This window comes from Arvicanthis niloticus, chromosome 1 (genome assembly GCF_011762505.2).
Source record: "Arvicanthis niloticus isolate mArvNil1 chromosome 1, mArvNil1.pat.X, whole genome shotgun sequence".
NCBI classification, from domain to species: domain Eukaryota; kingdom Metazoa; phylum Chordata; class Mammalia; order Rodentia; family Muridae; genus Arvicanthis; species Arvicanthis niloticus.
In genome coordinates this window covers 98,101,889-98,118,859 of record NC_047658.1, presented here as the reverse complement: position 1 = coordinate 98,118,859, position 16,971 = coordinate 98,101,889, and the positions used below count along the sequence as shown (strand labels likewise).

The 16,971-nt window shown below is 42.2% G+C and overlaps 1 protein-coding gene across 27 annotated transcripts in view; it reads right to left on the bottom strand.

Moving 5' to 3' along the window:
• LOC117710731 (scavenger receptor cysteine-rich domain-containing protein DMBT1) overlaps window positions 1-16,971 on the bottom strand; it is a 117,146-nt gene that overhangs the window by 80,343 nt on the left and 19,832 nt on the right. For 12 of the 27 annotated variants that reach the window (XM_076911717.1, XM_076911737.1, XM_076911727.1 and 9 more), the window contains 4 exons: window positions 16,896-16,925; window positions 15,158-15,220; window positions 10,978-11,031; window positions 9,896-9,961 (listed from right to left, as the gene is read on the bottom strand). In XM_076911717.1, the coding sequence (XP_076767832.1) occupies window positions 9,896-9,961; window positions 10,978-11,031; window positions 15,158-15,220; window positions 16,896-16,925 (213 nt within the window). The remainder of the gene's footprint in view (window positions 1-9,895; window positions 9,962-10,977; window positions 11,032-15,157; window positions 15,221-16,895; window positions 16,926-16,971) is intronic. The other 15 variants (XM_076911765.1, XM_076911774.1, XM_076911800.1 and 12 more) reach the window with 3 other exon arrangements.

Below are 16,971 nucleotides of genomic sequence, written 5' to 3'. Positions count from 1 at the left end.
TACAACCCTAGACTCTGCCATCATAGCAGAAACCAGAGCCACTAGCCCTAAGGCTGCTTAAAGTGTACCATGGAGATCCCATAAAGACCAAACTGAAAATACCGACATTACAACATGTTGACAAGGATTCACAACAACTCTATCATATGAAGGTGGTAACTCAACATCCACGTTGGAAAACTGCTCACAAATTCTTGGATACTTATGGTGGCTTTATTCATATCAATGAAAATCAATAACAAATTTGATATCCATAAATTATGAGCAGATAAATTTTGGCATGCCCATATAATGAACTAGCACTTAGAAACAAGAAAGAATGAATTAGAATAATAAAAAATCATTAATATTACCAATATAAAGGATAGATACCAGAAATTGCTTGGATAACTTGTTAAGTGTTATACAAGTAAAGAATTCTAGCACAGCTGGGTGTGGTGGAGCAAGTTCTTAATGCCCAGACAGGCAGATCCCTATTGAGGTATAATCTACCTAGAGCAACATTTACCAGTCTGTAGAGACCAGCCTGCTGTGTACAGAGTTCCAGAGCAGCCAGGTCTAGGTAGTGAAAGCCTGACTCACAAAACAAACAAACAAAAACAAAATGTATAAAATGTGATGATGTGATGTAGTATCTTGGGTCTTCCATAAGAACAGCAAGTACTCTTAATCCCCGAGCCACCTCTCCTGCCACAAACATTATATATCTTAAATATGGTAACTATTACAATTCAATGAAGCACATGGTAACTTTTGCTGTAGGTAGATTATACCTCATTGGAGCTGACTTATAATGAAAGGTAACTGACTTCATGTAAACATGGGGCTGAATGTAGGGGGGCGTAGACACTAAACGCAGGTAGGAAAAGTCTGTTGTCACCCAGAATGGAAGGGGAGTGAAGGCTTGGATCACAGTGTCTGTAACATGAAAAGGAGACCGTGATTGGAACCCTCGGTGCCCTTGAATCCACAAAGCTATGATTCGAAGCTAAAAAATGTCTGCTTGAAGGCTCTTGTGTTAAAGCCTGCTTGCTTGGCTGGTGGCCTTTTGAGAAGTGGTTGTGTCATGAGAAGTTTGATTTTCTGGTGGAGAAATCTATTGCTGAATTCAGAGCCGAGTGGACCGTGAGGAGCTAGAACCTGGTTAAGGGTGGTAACTCATTGGAGGTGTTTCACTGAAGGGTACCCATGTCTTTGCTTCTGTACCATCTGGACCTTCTCTTCCTAAACACACTGAGGTGAGCAACTATGCGCTGCTACTATGATGTCCTGCCTCTTGCCACAAGTTCCAAAGCAACGGAGCCTGTCCATTGTGAACCCAAATAAAGCTTTCCTCTCTTAACTATTTTCTGAGTCACTTCATCATCATAGCAACAAGAAAGTGTCCAACACAGTAGCTACCAATTAAGCACTGCATATGCATAGTCATGAAACATGTATGATAAAACAGAAGCAAGCCACAAAATTTGACTTACTGTGGAGACTCGTTTTTTTGAGGGTGGGGATGATGATGATGATATGATAGACAGACAGACAGCTTTGATGATAATAGTGGTGGAGGTAACAATGACGATGGTGATATTTCTGTGTCTATTTGTAAGGATGGAAATATTCTGCTTTAATTATGTTTTAAGATAGCGATTTCCTGAGCATGGCCCCAAAAGCAGCATCATAAACATACTAGACTTGTCAGGTAGAAAACCGTGGTGGTTTGAATGAGAAAGCCCCTGTGTATGCTCATATATTTGAACGTTTCATCACCCGAAAGTGAAACTGCTTGAGAAGAATTAGAAAGTGTGGAATTCCTAAAGTAGGTGTGGCTTTGGTGGAAATGTACCACTGGAGTGAGCTTTGAGGTGTTAAAAGCTAGTGCCAGGCCCAGTGTCTGTTTCTCTGTCTGCTTCCTCTGGATCAGGATATAAAACTCTAGCTCTTGCTCCAGCATCATGTCTGCCTGCTTCCTGCCATGATGATGACCATGTACTAACTGTAAGAGTTATCTTGGTCATAATACCTCTTCACAGCAATAGAACAGTAACTAAGACACAGATCAATCTACCCTAAACCTAAGAAATTCTGAGGTCACCCCATGACCCATGTTTTAGTAGGCCTTCCTTGTGGTTCTGATGTCCCATGAAATGTGAAAAGCACTGCACTACAATAAGGGGTTGGGGGTGAAATGACCTCATGCTGTTTCTGTGTGGATGAGATACTCTGAAATCATATACACAAAAAATATTTTAATTGCTGTTGTCCCTTGACAGACTTCAAAGACATTATTTCTGACCTAACGTCTCTGGAAAATAGTCATGTATGCTCCCATAAGCACTCATGGGCTGATGAGGTGGCTCAGTGAGTGGTGTTTGCTGCCAAGCCTGACAAGCTGTGTTCAATCCGTGGGCCTCACTTGGTGAAAGGAGAGAACTGACTCCTGAAAGTTGCCCTCTGTCCTCCACACATGCACCATGGCATGCACACACACACACACACACACACACACACACACACACACACACACACAATGTAATAAAAATGTTGTTTTGCACCTTGAGATCCCTGCTGTTCCCAGTCACTGTAGAGTATATCTTGAAGCCAGGGCTCTCTGTTCTTCAGTAGCCACAGAAGACTCACTTTGTCTGTAGCTACTTGGGGATTATGATCAGATCACAGAGGCTCTGCCCTCCAGGAGGCAGGAGGCAGAGTTCTCACCCCCCACTTTCTCACTGTCCGTGTTCTTCTGGGGAGCACTGCACCAAATGACATGCCCCAAAGATGTCTAGGATTACCCCAGAGAAGCTGCCCAGAAGAGAGGCTAGTCCATAGGATACACTTCCTGGAGTGGGGCTGGAGAAAGACAGAGCACTCAACACAGAGCTCTGTGCTCTTAACCTATCTGTTAAGGAGTGCTGAGATTTAAGCAGCTTTAATGGTAGATCACTCCAACCAGTCTTCAAACCAGATTATTTTGTAGACTGCTAAAACTGATTCAATAGGCTATTCCTCATGCTATATCCATTACACAGAATAAACTAAAGAGACAGAAGTCAGTGTGGGAGAGATACAGAAACCAGTGCTACCTGGGGGGGGGGGGCAGAGAGAGGAGGGGGAGGGAAGGAGGGAGAGACAGAGAGACAGAGAAACAGAGGGAGGGAAGGAGGGAGAGAGACAGAGAGAAAGAGAGATGGAGGGAGGGAAGGCAGGAGGGAGGGAGGGAGGGAGGGAGGGAGGGAGGGAGGGAGGGAGGGAGGGAGGGAAGGAGGGAGGGAAGGAGAGTATTGCTGCTGTTAGAGAACTTGTTAGAGCAACAAGAGAAGGTATCAGCTCTCCCAGGAGCAAGTCACTGACCACTCGGCTGGGTAGAGCTCTTGGAATATAAAAAGACTCCCTTACCAGAGCAGATGGCTCTGGTGCCATCCATTAGTGTGTGAAAAAGCTGCTGTGGGCACTTGGGACCAGGTGGCTCTCTGTGCCAATTCTGCACATTATAAACCCTAGCTGAAGAGGGAGGCAGGGGGAATGGATTTAGCAGGACTGCACATGAACTGCCTATACATGACCCATGCCCCTAGCAGGTCCCAGACATCATCACACACAGACCCCTGCAGGTGCCCTAGTGGGAACCTCACCCACCCAGATCATCCTTCAGAGACATTCATCAGCCTCAGCCTAGAACAGGCTTCTGAAGATAAAAAGAAGTCAAACGGAAACTTTTCATTGAACTTGCCTACTTGCCTAGCTTACGAGCCAGAGTGACTCACTCCAGCACCTCAGCTGCATAAGAGCATTGCAGGCAGAAAGTATTCACTAATAATTTCACGAATGTCTTCTTTGTTAGTCACTAAACAAATCAGTTAGGGGATGGAGCAGCTGTTTCTCATCAATGGTACCTTACACTGACATCAGCAAGGGAGACATGACAATCTGGAGAAACTGATCTCACTATGTGGAATATTTCCCAAAGTAACAGGAGCAGCTCATTCTCAATCTCTCTCTCTCTCTCTCTCTCTCTCTCTCTATATATATATATATATATATATATATATATATATATATCATCGATTTGTCTAAAATAGCAACTGTCTTTAAAAACATGGCATGATATATATACATATATATGTATATATGTATATATACATATACATATTGTCTAAAACACATACATACACACATATATACATACACATACAGATATACATGTGTGTGTATGTGTGTGTAATTTGTATTAAAGCAAAACCACAAACTATAGAATCCAGGGGCTCACACTTGGTAGCAAGCCCTCCACCACTGAGCTGTGGTCCTAGTCCTAAAGGCTTTCTTGGTTTGAAAATTTTATGCGGGGTGTGTGTGTGTGTGTGTGTGTGTGTGTGTGTGTGTGTGTGTAGAGTTTTCCTTCAGTTCTGGGCCAGAGCACTGAGCAGATCTTGGGTGGCAGCTCTGCCCCCAATCTCTAAGAACCCAGAAGAAGCAGGGATCCCAGGTGCTCTAACTTGGGCAGTATCTTAGGTAAGCAGACAGCAAGTCCCGCCCCAAACAGGGAGTAACTGGGACCCACAAGGACCCAGGAAGTCGTTCCCTGCCTGAAGCACTAGTTCCTTCCGGTCTGGGCTCAGAACACTGAGCAGATCTTGGGTGGCAGCTCTGCCCCCAATCCCTAAGAACCCAGAGGAAACGGGGCTCCCAGAGCTCTAACCTGGGCAGCATCCTGTCTGCGCCTGAGCACTGAGCAGAGGCTTACCCCAGTAGTTACACCCACCCCACAAAGTTCTGATACAACCAAGATAATATGAAAGACAGGCTCCAGTCAGGGACAGGACAGGTAGCACTAAGGAGATACAGATGGCAAAAGGCAAGTGCAAGAACATAAGCATCAGTAACCCAGGGTACTTGGCATCATTAGAACCTAGTTCTCCCACACTAGAAAGTCCTGAATTCCCCTTATCACCAGGAGAGCAAGATTCAGATTTAAAATCACTTCTAATGATGATGATAGAGGACTTTAAGAAAGACATAAATAACACTCTCAAAGAATTTAAGGAGAACACAGGTAAACAGGTAGAAGCCCTTAAAGAGGAAACACAAAAATCCCTTAAAGAATTACAAGAGAACACAACCAAACAGGTAAAGGAATTGAACAAAACCATCCAGGTCATAAAAATGGAAGTAGAAACAATTAAGAAAACACAAAGGGAGACTACGCTAGAGATAGAAAACCTAGGAAAGAAATCAGGAGTCATAGACACAAACATCACCAACAGAATTCAAGAGATAGAAGAGAGAATCTCAGGTACAGAAGATACCATAGAAAATATCAACACAACTGTCAAAGAAAATGCAAAATGCAAAAAGTTCTTAACACAAAATATCTAGGAAATCCAGGACACAATGAGGAGACCAAACCTAAGGATAATAGGTATAGATGAGAGTGAAGATTCCCAACTTAAAGGGCCAATAAATATCTTCAACAAAATTATAGAAGAAAACTTTCCTAATCTAAAGAACGAGATGCCCATAAACATACAAGAAGCCTATAGAACGCCAAATAGACTAGACCAGAAAAGAAATACCTCCTGTCACATAATAATCAAAACACCAAGTGCACAAAACAAAGAAAGAATATTAAATGCAGTAAGGGAGAAAGGCCAAGTAACATAAAGGCAGACCTATCAGAATTACACCAGACTTCTCACCAGATACTATAAAAGCTAGAAGATGCTGGACAGATGTCATACAGACCCTAAGAGAACACAAGTGCCAGCCCAGGCTACTATACCTAGCAAAATTCTCAATTACCATAGATGGAGAAATCAAGATATTCCATGACAAAACCAAATTTACACAATATCTTTCCACAAACCCAGCATTACAAAGGATAATAGCAGGAAAGCTCCAATACAAGTAGGGAAATTATACCCTAGAAAGAGAAAGAAAGTAACCCTCTTCCAACAAATCCAAAAGAAGATAGCCACACAAAAATAGCTTCACCTCTAATAACAGAAATAACAGGAGACAACAATCACTGTTCCTTAATATCTCTTAACATCAATGGACTGAATTCCCCAATTAAAAGACATAGGCTAATGTACTGGATATATAAACGGGACCCAGCATTTTGCTGCATACAGGAAACCCACCTCAGTGCAAAGACAGACTCTAGCTTAGAGTAAAAGGCTGGAAAACAAATTTTCAAGCAAATGGTCCTAAGAAACAAGCTGGAGTAGCCATTCTAAAATCTCCAGCCCGAGAACACAAAGGGGGGGGGGCGGAACTCATGGCTCCACCTGTATAGGTAGTTGAGGGTGGTCTTGCCAGGCATCAGTGGAAGTGGACAGCCTTAGTACCTAAAAGTTTGGATTCCCTAGTGTTGGGGAATTGCAAGAGCAGGGAGGCGGGAATGGGAGGATGGTGGGAGCACACCTTCATAGTAATTGGAGGGGGGGAATGGGGTAAGGGGTTAGGCATCAGTGGAAGTAGAGGGCCTAGGTGCCTGAAAGTTTGGATTCCCTGGTGTTGGGAAATTTGAGAGCAGGAAGGCAAAAATGGGAGGATGATGGGAAACTCCCAGAATTATATGGATTAGACATGACAGAGGCAGGCCGCCAGAAGACTAGATTCCAGAATTCAAACAAACAATTATCTTGACACTAAAATTTGTTTTGAGAATTGTATATTGCAGAATACATAGCCTTGGTGTATCTACTCATCAGGCAAGCTGAGCAGACCTGCCCGAACCTCTGATGTTCTGGAATTCCAGCTGGATGCAGTGAAGACACAGTGTCAGAGGCTTATCAATTTACTCTTCCCCCAACCCCTCTTCTAATATCTCAACACCCATAATCAGCTTGAAGAAGTTAAGGAAGAGTCGGTGCCCCTATTCCCTGGGCTTGGGGAGTGAGGTGGTTAATATTGGGCTGTCTTTCTAGGGAAAAGTAGTGGTTTTTATGGAACAGGGAGGATTAGCTAGGATTTATTGCATAGCCATAACCTACTGGTAGAAATATGTATAATTGTTATTAAGATGAAGTTATAATTTCTTAAATGGTACAAAATTTACTTTGATTTCAAATTTAAGGTTTTCATTGGTATGAGCTTCTTATTAATATAAAAGTGAGATGAATATTGTTAGTATCATAGGCATTGTGCCTGTATAACACATTTAGGAATACAAGTCTTAGATCCAGTGCTTCTTTAACTTTTTTAACTTATTTGAGATGGTTAGCCTGTGAGTTAAGGGCCTATAGCAAATTCATGGCTTTGAGTTTATTGTTAGGGTGTTTTCTATATTTTCTTTAGAAATAGCTGAGAGGAGTTAACACACAGCAGTCCAGATTGCCTTACATAAATAGTTGGTTTTCAAAACATCAGAAAACCACAGAATTGACATTACAAGCATTTCTGTATTAATGTTCATTTTGATTAGAGACCTGTCTGTTCCTGACAGCTTCCTGCCTTGGATTCTAAGAAGAAACTGAGCATCTTTGGAGTTATTCCAATTGTGGTGACAGCCTCTAGGCAAGAATTGCTTCTTTCCATCTACAGACAAATCACTGTCCAGAAAAGGACACACTTGCAGAATAGTCGACTGATTATATCTGCCAAGACAGAGTAATCAGCCCTTAATAATTCTGCATCACTAGGTCTGTCAGATGATCCTGGACCAGAAGACTGAAGATCGGGTGCTCCAACGTTCTGTAGTATAGGGACTGTCCAGGTGTTCAGCAGTCTCTATAAATTGGCTATGTTTTAGAAGCTATGCTTTGTGCTTCCCATAATTTCAGTCAACTCAGTCATTCTGGATTTCTGATGGGGTTGAAAACTTATAGTCTCATAGCCAATCCTTGCTATTTACTTTGAGAGAAAAGATTTGGGAGGATGGTTTTCAGCTGACATTCATTCTAAAGCCAAGAAAAAAAGCCAGGTTCAGAACTAAGTCTTTTATTTAGGAGAGATAACAGAGGTTCTGCTTAGTCAACAAAATGATGGACTGGGTATTAGGTCTATCTTGCACCTTACTGACATAAATTGGTATAGTTATGCTCTAACCGTATTTTGAGAGAAAAGTTTTATTTTAACAGGAAGGGTGATATGTAGGAGGAGCTAAGGTGGGAGGGGTAAGGAGAGGAGGAGAAGGAGAGGAGGAGCTAGGTGATGAGAGAGAAAGAGAGAGGGGGCCAGACATGGAGGCAGATGTTCACATGTCTCCACCAGTCAAAGATAGTTGATATATCTAGGTTGGGTATTAGGTTACACTTCTAATTAATATTGAGCATTACCAAATTTATAAAGCCATTGGTTAACATTTTAAAAAAATTGTATAAAAGCAAAAAGGAGAAGGGGTATGGGGTAGGGATTTTCTAGGGAGGGGAGATGGGAAAAGGGGATGGCATCTGAAATGTAAATAAAATATCCAATTTAAAAAAGAAAGAAAGAAAGAAAGAAAGAAAGAAAGAAAGAAAGAAAAAAATTTTATGCATGAACATAATGTGTTATAATCAAACCACCCCTTTTCTCTAGTCTCCAGTTTCTAAATATCCCCACCACCTTTCTCTCCTAATTTCAATGCTCTTTATCAATTTATTTATCATATATATTTGATAACATATTGATAAATATTATTGATATGTTATGATTGGTATTATATCACACACACACACACACACACACACATTCTGTATGGCTGTAGGTTAATCCACTGGAGCATGGTTACCTTCACAATGACCACGTTGCTGAAGAAAATCAACTCTGCTCCCTCCCCCAGCTTCCATTGCTTACCAGCAGCTACTCAAACAGGGTTGGAACTCTGCAAGCCCCTCTCCCATCCATGCTAGGCTTGTGCCTGACTTGATCTTATTTAGGTCTTGTATAAGCATTCAAATCCTCTGAGCCCTGTGTGCAATAGCACTGTCATGTCCAACCAGTGCTGTTTTGTGTTATCTACTACCTCTGGCTCTTACAGTCTTTATGGTCCCTCTTCTACAATGATCACTGAACTCTATGTGGAGGAAGAGTGATATAGCTGTACCATTTAGATCTGGCCACTCCACAGTCTCTTATTCTCTACACATTGACAGTTGTGGGTCTCTATTGTTACCTACTATAAAAGAAAGCTTCTTTGGTGAGGATTTGAAGATTAAACATATAGGTATAAAGGTAAGAACTTAGGAGACAGTTTATTACTATGTAACAATAATATTAATGTTAATAATGGTGGTAGTGGTAGTAATAATAGTAGCAGCAGCAGCAGCAGCAGCAGTAGTAATTTCTCCCCTAGGACCTATGACATAGACAGTCCCACTTTTTTATTTGGTTTTTTTTTTTTTTTTTTTTTTTGCCTATCAGTGGTTCTAGGCATGAGTTCCACCTTGTGGATAGGCATTAAGCCTATTGAGAAGGTGGTTGATTGCTCCTATAACCTTTCCACCATTACCGCATTAGTAAGTATATCTTGCCAGGCCAATTGTTATCGTAGCTCACAGAATTCACATCTATGCATAACTTTCAATTACTTTTAGCTCCCATTAGCATGCAGAGTATCTTCCAGAGCTATAAAAACTATCCAATGGGCTAGAAAGATCCCCTTTAAATGATTCATTTCTTGGTAAAAAATGGAAACTAGTAATATAAAACATAGGCATTAATAATGTCTTGATAATGGCACAGTTTTGGTGTGTGTGTTTTCTGAACTTTACAATATTTCCCTAAAAGAGCCGGAATATAAAGGTTACAGGAGCCAAAGTCCTCTGGGAGAACCAACTCATCAGCCAGGTCTGGAGGATGGTGAGTCCTCTCTCACTGTGGTGCTTTCTCCTGTGCTTCAGCAACCGGATAGTTGCCCACTCACTTCTACCCCAGCTCCTTCCGGTGATCCCCAGCTGTGGATCACAGGAAGCTCTCTTACCTTTGAGGCTGAGCCTGGGCACATGCGCTCTTCGACTGCCAGGTGCTGAGTCAGCCACAGGTAGAACTGGAATAATACGGAAATGGGGGTCAGAATAGAAGGTCTTTTCTTAAAACAAACACACAGCACATCAGAAAGGGGCTCAGCTAGCTGCTGGCAAGGCAACTCAATCTTGCCTTAACCCATGCACCCCGACTCACAAACTGCCGAATTTTTCAGTGGAACCTGAGTCAAGTTCAGAAGGCTGACAGAAGTCTACCCAGCAAGACCCTACAGACCGAATGCTTCCCTCCAAGTCACCCTGTCCAAGTTCTACATGAGAATGCTTGCTGTTAATAAGGTCAGCGTGATTGAAAAACTAGACCAATGATATGAAAGGGATCCATAGGGATATTGGTTGTCTTCATTGACCCCAGAGGATGTTATACAACCTTGGTTTGACTGCTTCACCATTCATTTAGATGGTGAGGCTGCACACACAGGACTCAAGATGAAGGTGCTGCTCTTACCTGATAGGACACTTGGCAACTTCTCACCATCCAATGATGGCAAAATACCCCCCCACACACACACACACACACACACACTTCCAGAAGCAACTTGCTCCATTCATTTGTTCACAGGTGAAATGTCAACACCACTCTCTGAGAATTGTACAAATGAGGTTCTCATCATTTTACAAAATGGTCTGCTTCTTTGTCCCACTGTCTAGCAGGAATTGGGGCCAAAACCCAAGGTCTGTCAAGGGGGAGGGGGGGTCAAAAGTCCTTTTTACTCACACACTCAATATATACCGTCTTTTACTTGTTCAATAAACCCTGCTTTGGTATCTAACATGTGACAAGTACTGTGTAGGGACATAAAGATAACGATCAGAACAGATGAAGACCCCTCCTGGTGGGTTAATGCGTACCACTGCAGGAGACCCTGAGCACCACGATTCTCCTGTATCCCTTGGCAGTGCCTTTGCTCCGTGCCCGAGCATCAACCCATTTGCTCTACAGGCCTAGAATGCTGGGCATGGCGTGTGCTGTGTACCACATCCAAGTTTTATTGTTTTAGTTCATGGCTCATTGACTTACCAGATGGTTTGGTTGGATGAGTTATGTCTTCTGAAATGTGGAAAGCTGGAAGAGCTATTGGAGAAACCATACAAGGAAACTGACTTGGGGTGTTTAATATGGAATAGAAAGAAGAGGATTTTTGCCTGTTTTACGTTTCCTGGAAAGGAATTGATTACCTTTCCATTCAAAAATTGTAAAAGGAACCACACAGCTTTGCTGGGGTATGTTTTGTGAAACTGTGTCTCTGTTCTTCCACACCAACCTAAGGCATTCTCTGATTGGCTTTAATAAAAATATGATGGCCAATTAGCTGGGAAGGAAGTACCCAATAATACAGAATATTAATCATATTAATTTACATAGCCTTGAAGATATTATGCTATGAATGAATACACTGGATTTTCTGTGGCTCTATTTACATGAAATATCCAGAATAGGCAAATAAAAGCACAGAGGAGAAAAGCAAGCTGGGGAAACTTCCTGGGGAGGGAGAGAAAGGAACTCTGGGAAGAAGAAAGAAAGGCCTTTAACTAGGAGACTCGAGAGGAGACAGACGTAACCGGCTTGGAAGGTATCTAGTCACATGGCTGGATGAGACTTGGTGGTCAGGTTATCTAGATGAGCTAGTTGAGGGTCTGCCCAGCTAAGGCTTAAACTTTGAAAAATTAAAAGGTTTCTGCATGGTTATTTGGCAAACTAACAGGTTAAGGAATAATTGCTGCCATATTTGTTTCGTGTTAATTAATATATACAGAATATTAATCATATTAATTCACACAATCTTGAAGATATTATGCTGGACATGAAGACACTGGGTTTTTCTGTGGTTCTATTTACACAAAACATCCAGAATAGGCAAATAAAAGCATAGAGGGGAAAAAAAGAAAGCTGGTGGATGGCAGTGGTTGAGGGAGAAGGGACAGGTGGCTGAGGCTAGTGTCGGAGAATGGCACTTCACCTGCTTATCTACTTCAGGGCAGAGGCACTCCATTAAACCAGACCACACCATCAGGCACCTGCTGTGCACCAGGCTCTTCACTAGATGCTCTGCTTACTAGGTCCAAGAACTTTGATGCCTTTCTCCTCTCAAAAGCAAGATAAAGCTGGATGCCTGCTGCTCAGAAATTGGGGACCTGCCTAGCCTGAGTACCCCCCAAAATAAACAGAGATGGCTGGAGAGAGGATTCCATTGGTGAGAGCTTATAGAAATCTTACTTTCCACACAGTGGGATCAAGTAGAGCCTTCAGGAGCTGACAAGGATCTGAGGGACTTATATCCTTAGGAAAGAACCCTTCACCCTTGAGGCTGTGAAGCACATTTACAAGGGCAGGAAGGAGCCCTCACTTGCACTGAGTTAGGGTTGGATCTCCCAGGCTCCAAGGCCAGGAGAGATAATTTTGTTATTTTTAGCCATTCAACTGTGGTGTTTTGTTTTAGGATCAAATAGACTAGGGCAGACATTCTGAGGGGAACTTCCTCACCCCATCATCATGTGTCACTGCTGTTCACCTTGGAGCTTCTTGTCACCAGGGCTCATGGCAAATGAGGGGTTTGGGGATATCTCTAAGACAAGGAAGACTCTTCCTTCACCTGTTCAATATCTGGTGTTCCCTTCTTCTCAGAGTCTGGAGCTCCCAGGTGGTTTTGGAGGAGCAGGCCCAACTTGGAGACCTGGATACCTTTTAACCTCACAGTCTAGGCTCCCCCTGAGGTATCTGCTTTGTGGTGTCAGCCCAGACCACAGTCCCTTTGGCTGGGCCTCATTGCCTCCCCACTCTCTGGACCATCATTGTAAACTTCAGGTCACATGCACACCCATACCATACCCCTTCCTGCCGCATCTCCCACCGCAGGTATCTTCCTCTCTGCCCTGCCTTCTACCCTCCCTAACTTCTTCTAGAAGGAGTCTGCTCTCTTTCCCTAAAATGAAGTCCTGCTTGCTATCTGGTGTAGCTAATTTCATGCATATTTGGCCATCTAGGTCACGATGGTCCTTTGGTTTTCAATCTCTGTCTCTGTCTCTCTGTCTCTCTCTCTCTCTCTCTTGTGTGTGTGTGTGTGTGTGTGTGTGAGAGAGAGAGAGAGAGAGAGAGAGAGAGAGAGAGAGAGAGAGAGAGAATAGCCAGAAGAAGATTAAGGTTTTGTACCCAAGAATCTTCATCAGGAAAACAAGTGGATTCATACTGGCTGTTAGAGAAATACAAACTAACAGTAAGGGCACATTGGAATCTGCGGCCATCAAAGGTGATGAGCATGTGAGTTTAGCAAAGGGGCCAGAGTGAGAACATTTAGGATCTGCTCAGTGATGAATCCCTTGATCCTAACTCCCCTCATCTCAAAAGGATCCTCTGAGTTCCTGAACAGGCAACATGCCTGGCCCAGTGGCAAGTAGTCAACAGAATATTCTTGGAGTTTACTGTAGTTCATGTACCACAAAGTTCATGGTACTTTGGAGACCACAGTCTTAGGACTGTAGTCAGACTGTTATCATTTCATGGGACTTGATGACAATATGAAACCTATTTGAGCATGAGTCTCATCAGCTGGAAAGAAGACTAAAGAGGCTTCTCATACAGCTGTTGGGAAACTCAGAGAAGAAAATGTACCAAAAACATCCAACCTCATGGATGAAAAGTCATAAGGCAATGCTACCCAATAAAATTAGGCAGGAGCCACAAATTTAGTTTAAAATTTCTGATAACCACCCTTGAAAAAAAGAAATGAGACAGGAAGAATTTATTTTTAATAATCTTACATAACTTAATAGAACTAAAATATTATCATTTAAATAAGAAATTAATATAAAAGGTCAGCATTCTTTTTATAGTACTCTTTAAAAAATTTTGTATGTGTGTATGTGAGTCTATGTCTGTGTGCTAGTGATGTGTGTGTGTGTGTGTGTGTGTGTGTGTGTGTGTGTGTGTGATATGCACATGTATGTATAAAGAGGCCAGAGGAAGGCATCTGGTGTTCTTCTCTGTCACTCTCTGCCTTATTCCTTTGAGACTGGATCTCCCACTGAACATGGGGGTAGAATAACAGCCAGGAAGTCCCAGAGGTCCTCCTATCTCTGCCTCTTTTCTCCACCGCACACCTCTGGGGTCATACAGGCATATGTGACTATATCCAGCTACTGATGTAGGTGCTGGGGGTCTGAATTCAGCTCCTGATATTTACATAGAATGTGTTTGTACCCACTGAGCCATCTCCCCAGACCCTAAGTAACTTTTTAGAAAATAACTTCATTGAGGTATAATTTATATGCTGAAAACCAGCACCTGATTTCAGTGTATGCAGACTGATAAATCAGGATCCAAAATATATCTGTGTAAGCATCACCATAACCAAGAGAATGAATTTATCTCGGGCCTCCAAGTTTCTTTGTGTCCTGTGTATGTGTGTAGCAAGAATCTTTAATGAGATCTGCCTCCTTCACAAATTTTAAGTGAGCAATACTGTGTTAACATCCTGTAGCTCTCAAGAACTCACTCATGTTGCTACAGAAACTCCAAGCCTGCTGGACATCAGTATCCCACTTCCCCAAGTCATCAAAGACCCAGTGTGTTCTTGGTATATACAGCACACCTCAGTCCCTCTAGCTGTGTTTCCAGCACTCAACAACCACAGGAATTCTGCAGAAGGGTACTTTTCAACGGCTTTGCCACACGATGACGTATGCAACTGTACTATTGACATGCCAGTTGCTACAGATGATGAGAAAGCATCAACTGTGATAAATGAGGTTGGACAGTAACGGTGACTCCTGCCCACTACCACCAGGAAGAGGTGTGCCTGGAACTCACCAGCTTGGGAAAAATTACATATTCCTATTTCAGATGCGCCCCCATTTGACACTAGCCATGTGCCCCACTTTATTTTTTCAGTTCCAAGCATGTGAAGTGACCCTTTGGTAATTTCTCTAGCTCTAGCACAGGTGCATCTGTTCATTTTATGCTTCTCATTTAGGGAAACAAGAAGCCTTGATTTCCAATGTTCTTGACAGTAAAATTAAAGACAGACAAACATAAAGTGAAACTGGCCAGGGTTGAGTCCAGACTACCTCAGTTCTATTTCCCTCAAATCACATGAGCTCAGGTAAAGCATTATTGGTAGCTGGTGGTTGTAAAACCTTTGACTACCACCGTAGACAACTGAGAAACCACAGTAAATTCAGTGATGATGATGATGGGGTCCTACCTGATGCAGGGGAACTCGGGGCAAGCTTAGAAGATGGCTGAGTGGAGATGGCAGCAGGCAGAACTGGAGTAAAAAAGTATTTAACAGTAAGTGTTTATGGTGATCAATGGCAGTGGGCATGCAGGGCTCCCTGTGACTTCACATAGTATAGCTTTCCTGGACTCTGAAGTGCCCACCACATAAGAGATAAAATTGCTAACCCATCTCTTAGCCACTGACTCCCTGCCCCAAGACCCAATCTGTGTTCTCTATCCTGTCTCTGCCAGCCTTGAAATCCAAGTGCAGGTATTAGATGTTCTTCAGTGATAATTATATTCCCTCTAAGAATCCATCTGATGGTACAGATCTTCAAGATCTCTTATTTGCTTCTTATGCTTATTTTACTCAGTGTTTCATTACTGGGGATTTTGTTAGTAGATATTGTACTGTCAGTAGGCGTCATACTATCTGTAGGTACTGTACTCATGTCTGTAGTTGTCACTCATCTGTAGGAGTCACTTTGCCTCTAGGTTTGTACTATTGTGTAGATGTAGCAGTGTTGGGGGTGTGTATCAAACTATCTGTTGTCACATTGTTGCCCGTTAATTGTTAACAGAATCTAGATTCATATGGGATATGGACCTGTGAGATATTATCACAATTGCAATCATTGAGATGGGAAGACCTGCTCACTGTGGGGACACCATTCCCTAGGCTAGGATCCTGAACTGTGTACATGAAGAAAGAATGCTGAGCAGCAACATGCAGTCATCTCTCTCTGCTTCCTGATTATTGGTGTGATGTTGCTCACTGTGGGGACACCATCCCCTAGGCTAGGATCCTGAACTGTGTACATGAAAAAAGGATGCTGAGCAGCAACACGTGGTGGTCATCTCTCCCTGCTTCCTGATTATTGATGTGATGTAACCAGTTGCTCCAAGCTCCTGCCACCTTGATTTCCCCACCATGATGAACCACACTGTTAACTGTAAGCTAAAAAAAGAAACCCTTTCTCCCTTAGATTGCTTCTGTCAGAGTATTGTATCACAGCAACAAAAAGAGAAACTGAGAAACATTTCTACCTTGATGAATTATACCTCAAAACTGTGACCCAAAGGAAACCCCTCCTCTTTACTGTGTCAGACATTCTGCCACAGTGATGAGAAACACTAACCCAGAAATGGTCCTTCCTTTTAAAGACCTTTAACAATAAACATAGCCTGGATGACACCTTGCTATTGGCTAAGTGAAGCATCTTTTGGATTTAGGAACTCCAGAACTACAAGACAAAAAAATCCCCCAAAAAACAAAAGAAAACCCTATGTTATTTAAGCTATCAAACTTTGACAGTTTGTTATAGACGTCATAGCAAACTCATACAATAGGCTAATGTGAGGAAATGACTCTTCCTCCAAAGAAAATTTGAAACATGTCATTTACGAAAATTGAAAAGTTTGTACATTCCCAGAGCAATTAGTTAATTAATTAATTAATTAATTAGAAAATGCAAATAATGAAAACATTTTCTAATGGTTTCTAAAATAAAAGTAAGATAAGTCTTTTTTAGGCAGTTAGTGAATCTATGCAGTAACACCCTGGAGATCTTTCCCACACAAAGTCAATATCCAGGGCAGGTTAAGGTGAATTTCTCAGGGACACAACTGACCGCCTACTGTTCATCTTCTCTCTTAGATTTAAATGGGCAAACAGATGTGCCCAGGGAAAATGGCAACAACACTGATGATAATAAATCACTTACCTGATAATATGGTAGCTGGATTTCCAACACCTGGTGATACAAATAAATCAAGATATGTCTTATTAAACTCAGTCGA